We start from the raw sequence: 7,811 nt of genomic DNA, 5'->3' as shown, positions 1-7,811 counted from the left end.
TTGTTCTTCCTTATCGTTTGTTCGTCATCCTCACTTTATTTTTTGCGAAGCATTATTTTGCTTCACTTCATCTATGATAAAGAGACATACTCTCTTACATTATGTGCAATTTGGGGGCGGAGCAATGAAGGGAGGGGTGTGTTTGAGTTGATTTTAAATATCAACAATGTTTCTCAGAAATCGCTTACTGCACCTTTAATTCTAAAGAAATATACTGATGTTTTGACTTTTGTGGGTTCATCAAACAATTCATTGTGTAATTTACTCACTGTTATGTCTTTCCAAACCTGTCTGGCTTTCTTTCTTTGTGGGACACAAAAGGAGATACTTTGAAACTAAATGGGATCCAAACGATTGAACCCTGTTGAAAACAAAACATTTTAAAAAAATCGTCTTCTGTGTTCCTCCATTAGAAAGAAAGTCATAGGTTAGGAACAACATGAGAGTGAGTGATCTACTGCTTTAAAGTAACTTTTATTTCATTAGCATTCTGCCATGAATAAAATATCTAAGCATGATTACTAAAGTCTAGATATACAAAACAAGTTAAAATAGACTTTGAAAAGCACTTCTGTGAATACTTTGGATACAGCTCTAAGGCTCTGATAAAAATTGAAACCGAAGGTCAGGGTCTTTGGCGAGGGACGTTGCGGTTGACAAAGCATCGAGGACAGGAGGTCCTGATGGGTCAGCTGAATCTGCAGAAATTATTTTCGGGTAATGTTTGGAGAAAACAACTAGAGACATCAGAAACTAGAGACATGCTAAACATGCCAACACATGGGTTTACAGGATCAAGACCCTGGAAGCAGTAAAGGAGAATATGCTGGCTTCTGTTGTCCAGCATGAACTGTATACTGTGCGTCCTATTCATCAACCAATGCCTTTGAGTTAGTTGGCCTCATAAAAAAAAAAAAAAAAACTCAATCATTAAAGGAAAATTAAAATGAAGGAAAAAACAATCTATATGTACACACATCACTACTGCACATTTTAGAGAGAAGGAAATGACTAAATTCAATGCTAAATAAAAACTAAATAAAAATGACTAAATCAAGGCAAATTATTTTATGCATCTTTCACGTTCCCTCACTCATGCATCCTTTCCTTCACTTCATTCTTTAAAATGTCCAGATCAAGGAACAAAAACAAAAACAAAAAAATGACCATGCTTTCTTTCTATTCAAAATGCACCTATATTTTATTATCATATTTTTAAGGCAAGACACCCCAGGTGAACATAAACAAATGAACTAATAGATATCATCATACTTCCCCAGTTGATTGATTACATTAGGAATTGCAAAAAGTATAATATAGTATTAAATATGCAAAAAATTAGGCATTATATAATTAAATATGCATTGATTTGCATACATTTCTAGAACAAAAATCTGAACATTGGATAAAGCCAAGTTCAAAATTCTTGTTTAATTTTTTTTTTTTTTTTAAATATTAGTCAAAGAAGGGATTTTGGATATCACTTTTTAAATCAGAAAATACTGTCATTTTAGGAATAACATGTTGTTTTAAAATTATGCAAAGTATACATGTACAAACCCCTGTGTAAAAACCTTCAGAATATAGATAAGAATAATACTGTAAAGTTTGGTGTATGTAAGTGCTGAATTGGAGATGTCTGAAACAGACGCAAATAGATAAGGTGCTATAAAATATACACTTAAAATAGTATTTTGGATGTTTCCTTCCACTAGTCTGAAAAAAAAAAAACTTTTGGAAAAGCAAAAAAACAAAAACAAAAAAAAACTCAAAATTGACAGATGCATGAAAATAACACAGTTTTTGCTTGAAGACAGTGTCTCGCCTTAAATAATACTTCTGGAGCCTTTAAATAAATTATAAATGAATACAAAATCATTGCATATTCAAATGTAGCCTAAGTGATTTTCTAAAAATATACGGAAACGTTACAAATTTAAACTAATAGCTGGATTTTCTATTAATATAGTGTACAATAGCCTTACTTATACACTGAGACCCACTGTCCATTAGAATAAAAATCTAATAAATAAATAAAAACCTTTAATTATTACTTCTGCTTCTAATGTCACCTCTTAGCTTCACTTTAAATAGTCAAATTCATATTTGTGCTGTTTGATTTAAATATAACAGCTATATTTGGAATGCACTGAATGGGTTAAGTAATACGCTCGGGAAGAACTCCAGGCTGTGATTAAATGTATGTAATGAAGTTTCGTAGAAATGAAGTTTCGTAATCAGCTGCTGAGTCTACATCACGTCAAAGCGCCAGAGAGACTTGCGGAACAGGGGCGTGGCCTGGAACAGCCCCGCCCACTCCGTCAGGAAGACTGCGCAAGTTTTTTATAAAGGATATGGGCGCAAGTTTTGGCAGGACAGAGGGGGCTCTCTGCGGGGCAGAACTATATCAAAGACCCTTCAAACACAGGAATACTCCCACCGTGCCTTAACAAACCATCTGTTTGTCAACTTTTAAGTATTTTCAACAACTCCCGATTCCACAATGACTGCAACCGTCGTGTCTTCTTTCTTCGATTACGAAGTGACGAATAAGGTAATTAATATTTTTGGGGAAGTAAGTTAGTTTTAAGCATTTAACTTGAGTGCTAAACAGATCTATATCTAATAAAAATGCAGCAGTAGTTTGAGATGCTGTTTTCTACATCGATGTCAAACTTTTCTGGCTTATGTGTGTGTCTGTGAGTGAGATAGGCAGACACACAGAGAGAGAGAGAGAATCTTGCTTGTGAACTTTATCTAGTTTTGTGCATCTCATGATCTGCAGTCATCGATTGCTAATCGATTAAGGAAAGCTAATAGATTAGATTAGTTACATTCATCTGCGTTTATGCGTCATTAGTAAAACGTATGCTTCACATAAAGGTTTGCATTATTTGCTCTCGATTCGATTATACAAAACAGGGAAGGCCACAAATCTATATTTCATTTGGAATAAAACGAGTTATCTAACATGGGTAACATGGGTTAGACTTAGCCTAATGGATTTACTTTTATTGACCTTTTTTTAAACGGTAGCAGTTCTAACCTAAAATGAAGGCAATTTGATTGATTTATCGTATTACTTTAGTTACACACATCTTTTGAAATAATCTATTGGTCAGCTGTGAGCATATAAAGATCTATATTAGCCATGCAACATTGTATTGTGAACATGCAATCTTAACTGTGACGTAGAAGCACAATAGTTTTCAGCAGAATGCTTTAAGGGGCGTATACGTTTCATACAAAACAGTTGGACGGAATGAAACTAAACACAAGAAGGGTCTCGGGATGTGCTTTTAAAAGTTAAACCAATGTTAAAAGGATTGTTTGACCCCAAACTTAAAAAAAAAAGTTACTCACTCATGCCATTCCTGTAGTGTTATTAAGGGATAGTTCATCCAAAAATAAAAATGTCATCATTTACTCTCCCTCAAGTTGTTCCAAAACCTGTACGGGTTTCTATCTTCTGCTGAACACAAAATAATATATTTTGAAGAATATTGGTAACCAGACAGTTGATTGTAGCCATTGACTTTCATAGTATTTTTTTTTTCCTACTATGGAAGTCAATGGCTACCGTCAACTGTCTGGTTACCAATATTCTTCAAAATATCTGCTTTTTAGTTCATCAGAAGACTCATGCAGGTTTGGAACAACATAACGGTGAGTAAATGACATAATTTTCTTTATTGGGTGAACTATCCCTCTAACACAAAAGGAGATGTTAGGCTGATGTCATTAGGTGGCGTTTCGCTTTAATCAAAATGGATAATTGTTTTAAACACCTATGTTTAAGCAAAAGTAGTTGGTGAGCAATATTGTGATTCTTCTGAAGCCATCATTCATTTTAAACATAGTGTTGCTATCACGTGACTTGCGAGAGCCATATCCACCCTATAATGTCACATAATATTTTAATTGAACCAACTGCTAATTATGTTTGAGAGTTATTACTTATGGGAATATTATCAGTCAATTACGACTTTAATTTCTCACCATGTGCTGTAATTTTACCACAAAAAAATAAGTATTGCTCACCATTCAGCATAGAATTGCATGGGGCAAGTAAATGACACAATTTTTGCCGTACCACTTTTAAAAACCTGACACTCAGTGAACAAGATTAAAAAAAGAAACGAAATGGCCAAAGTTGTCTCAGACACATGTGACCTACCTAGAATTCAAACAAAGTCTGGGTGGTCATTTTTATCATCCCCAATACAAAAGATAGATTTTATTAAAATGCATATTTTCTCTTACCTTATAGAAAGACAGAAAAAGTAATGAGGTTTTGTAACTTAACGAGAGTGTTTCGTAGTTATTGGTTATACAATAAATCATCATGCTAATGCGCACCATTTCAGATGATACATGAGTCTTGCACATTCAGTTTTATGACTTAATAAACCTTTCACTTTTAAAGAGATTGCTGTGTGGGTTAAAAGTGCTGGGTCATTAGTGTTATCTCTTAAAAAACAGACCTTAGAGCTGACCTGAAGAGAGCGAATACCACCAGCATGTAATAAACTCCCACTGGTGATATTTGGAGCAAAGTGAGTCATAATCATGCCAAATTTTTGAGACATTGTTCTGTTTACTTTATTTTCAGAACAATAAGATGATGACCTACAACAGTCCCCTCTCCAGTCCCCATATACAGTCTGTCCCCTCCACCGGTGCCACTTCCCCCTTTACCCCCACCGGGTCCCTGCTGGACAGGAAGGTGGTGGGTACCCCTTCAATGGGACTCTACCAGCGTCGCCACTCTGTGTCCGTTACCAGCTCCAAATCAATGCAGAACCAATTTATTAACAGTCTCAAGATGGAAGGCTCGGTTTCCATGAATGGGAGCAGTAACAACAAGGAGAACCGCTTTCGTGACCGGTCCTTCTCTGAAACCGGGGAGCGTCTAAGGCCGAGCAACATCACGTGCGTTAGTGCCAACGGAAACAGCCAGATCAACTCAAGCCGCTATAAAACCGAACTCTGCAGACCCTTCGAGGAGAACGGCACTTGTAAATATGGTGACAAGTGCCAGTTTGCCCACGGGATGCACGAGCTTCGTAGTCTAAATCGCCACCCCAAGTACAAGACCGAGCTCTGTCGCACCTTCCACAGCATTGGTTACTGCCCGTACGGGCCGCGTTGCCACTTCATCCACAACGCAGAGGAGCGCCGCGGACCCCCTCCGCTCTCTGCCTTCAACAAGATGGAGCGCCCACGCCTTCATCACAGCTACAGTTTTGCCGGTTTCCCAAGCTCAGGTGGCTCCCAGGACAGCCCGACCTCGGTCACACCTCCGCCCATATTTTCCACCGAAGACATCAACGAGTGGCCCAGCAACCCCTTCACTTACTCGAGTCAAGAGCTCGCCAACCTGTTTGGGCCCAGTTTAGGTGGCACCACTGTTCCTGATCTGCCCGGTCCTCACTCGCCTACCGCACCCTCCTTCTTCAGGCCCATGTCCGAGTCTCCACCAAGCCCTCCGGACTCCCTCTCCGACCAGGAGGGCTACCAGAGCAGCCTGGGCAGCCAGAGCGGATCCGAGTCACCCGTGCTGGACGCGACACGTCGCCTCCCCATCTTCAGCAGACTCTCTATCTCTGATGACTAAAACCTGGCCCTCAGAGATCTCAGGCCTTGAGAGGGACAAAGCAAAGATAGAGTCATTTTCCTCCTAGCAATCCCTTCCTGTCCTCGGTTTGTTTACAGCAGAGAAGTGGAATAAAGTACAGTGTTCTCGTAGCCACTGAGTCAAATCAGATACCATATTACCCTGTAGCAGCATCAACTTTGAGCATATACCCACGTCTTAACATGCCTGATGTAATGCAAAAAAAAACAGAACTGTTCGCCTCTAGGCCCGCTCAAATGTTGAGGTCTCGGAATCCTCAGTGGAACATGTTAAACAAATCCCTATTTAGTTCACTTTTGTTCAAACTAAAGAGCATAGTTTTTCCTAAATTGTTCAAGGATGTTCTTGTTCAAAGAATCTACTGAATATTATTGCAACGATGTGCTTTACACACCTGAAAGTGCCACTTTTCTTGCAGAAAACTCTCGCCGGTAGATCGTCGGGACTTTAAGTGCCTATCAAACAATTACTTCCCTACTTTTCCAATCACGTCGATTTTTTGGAGATCTGGGGTAGAAAACCCATCTTAGATTTATATGAATCATTCTGAGAGATATTTGTACGTCTAGTGGTGCTAAATGGTAATTATCCCTAGAACATGTGATCCCTTACGCTAAAATAGTGTCTGCTGGTTGTTGGATTATGTAAGAGAGAACATGTGTGAGAGAGAGGACGTCCTTCCTTAATTCCTTCTGTTCATATTACCACTAAAGATGTGACTTCAGTGGCCACTAATTGTTTCGTTGTAAACAGATCGTTGAAATGTTCTATCATTAATTCAATATTGTATTTCCCCTATTATTGTTATAATATAGTTATTATTGCATCATTACAATTATTGTTGGTATTTTCTGTTTGGAAATGAGAACTTTCCGACGGAGAGTTTTGCTTGTCAGTGCTTATTTAACTTATCAAAATGTATTTATTGCTGATTGTAAGCATTTTTTTTATTTTGTTTGTATTTATCTGGATAATGAAACAATAGAATATATTTTCCTTTATGTTAAATTATGATCTTCCGTATTAATCGTAAGATTGTGAAGACCTTTTTCGTTAAGTTTCAACAGTTAATATATTATACTGCAATGACATTTTGTAACTACATTTTGATTTATTTTTAAAGTGAAGCTTAATTTAAAATGAGAATGCAAGAGGATTGTTTTGCATTTATTTATTATTTTTTCTCCCTAATGTTGGACTGCAGTTTCAAGATGTTTATGCCTCTATAATCCTTTATTATTTGGCTCCGACCGTCTAGAATGTAAACTGAGTTTTCTTGACAATAACAGTCCTGTGCCTGTGATTTTATAAATCTGATGTTTAGACTGGGATCCTCTCACTAAGACTTCTTTTGGTATGAACAAATCACAGACAATAAATGCATTATAGTACCAATCTCATGACCCCCGCGGTGGTCCAAACCTCTGATCTGACATGTCTAAAACGGACGGTTAATAAGGGAATTGTGAAATATGCATTTGTGTATTTATTTTGCCCGTTTTGAAACCATGTTACGTACACCAGCAAGCATGTGTTGTTTTGATTTGTTATGACTCAAAATTCTTATTTATTTACAGATTTTGGACCACTTCTACTTGCTAAGTGCCTAACAGTACATTCCAAGAGTCTTGTACCTTTTAGGGTTGTAATCCAGAGTTCATTATATAGATTTTTAGTGGAAATTCGAGGTTAACAGGATTGACATTGAGAGAGCTACATTTGAATGTGTCCTATGTTAGCAGCTATTGCTGTTCACATCAAAATGTTTTCTTTTGTAACGACAGATTGCAGTTTAAACCAATAAAATACCTATTTATAAGCAAACCAACATTGTGTTTTATTTCCACATGAATGACAAGCTTGATAAATGTGACAAAAGAACCAAGAATGACTCTCAGAACAGTTTTTGTAAGTTTGGCAAAGCAAGGGTAATAAACTAAACAAAAAAATGCAAACAGCTGTGCTTATTATTTCATGCCATTTGAAGGGGGGAGGGGGGCTAAACCAGCTAAAATGCTCAAACTGCTTTACTGGAAAAGTGCTCATAGACAGGAAATCAAAATTCTGTCCCGGCCCAATAGTAAGGATGTGAAAGCCCCTAAACTATGTCTTTCCTTGGCACTGATGTCAATGGCTTTTGGAATCTCTGGGCTGCTTTCAAAAGTACTGGCAA

At 37.5% G+C, this 7,811-nt stretch overlaps 1 protein-coding gene across 1 annotated transcript; it reads left to right on the top strand.

Annotated features, from left to right (window-relative positions):
- The first annotated feature begins 2,357 nt into the window (after positions 1-2,357).
- zfp36l1b (zinc finger protein 36, C3H type-like 1b) lies at positions 2,358-7,462 on the top strand. The gene is made up of 2 exons (XM_056262707.1): positions 2,358-2,554; positions 4,613-7,462. The coding sequence occupies exons 1-2, from the start codon at positions 2,504-2,506 to the stop codon at positions 5,615-5,617; spliced, it is 1,056 nt and encodes a 351-aa protein (XP_056118682.1). The 5' UTR covers positions 2,358-2,503; the 3' UTR covers positions 5,618-7,462.
- Positions 7,463-7,811: the final 349 nt, after the last annotated feature.

Source organism: Rhinichthys klamathensis, unplaced genomic scaffold (genome assembly GCF_029890125.1).
Source record: "Rhinichthys klamathensis goyatoka isolate OS25496 unplaced genomic scaffold, OSU_Roscu_1.1 h1tg000196l_1, whole genome shotgun sequence".
In the NCBI taxonomy this organism is placed as follows: domain Eukaryota; kingdom Metazoa; phylum Chordata; class Actinopteri; order Cypriniformes; family Leuciscidae; genus Rhinichthys; species Rhinichthys klamathensis.
The sequence above is the reverse complement of the archived record's forward strand: the minus strand, read 5'-3'. Positions and strand labels throughout refer to the sequence as shown.

Excerpts from the sequence above, each read along its gene's own strand:
- zfp36l1b (XM_056262707.1), top strand. The coding sequence starts at position 2,504 with ATGACTGCAACCGTCGTGTCTTCTTTCTTCGATTACGAAGTGACGAAT. Across the intron at positions 2,555-4,612 it reads ATTACGAAGTGACGAATAAG|AACAATAAGATGATGACCTA; the intron begins GTAATTAATATT and ends CTTTATTTTCAG.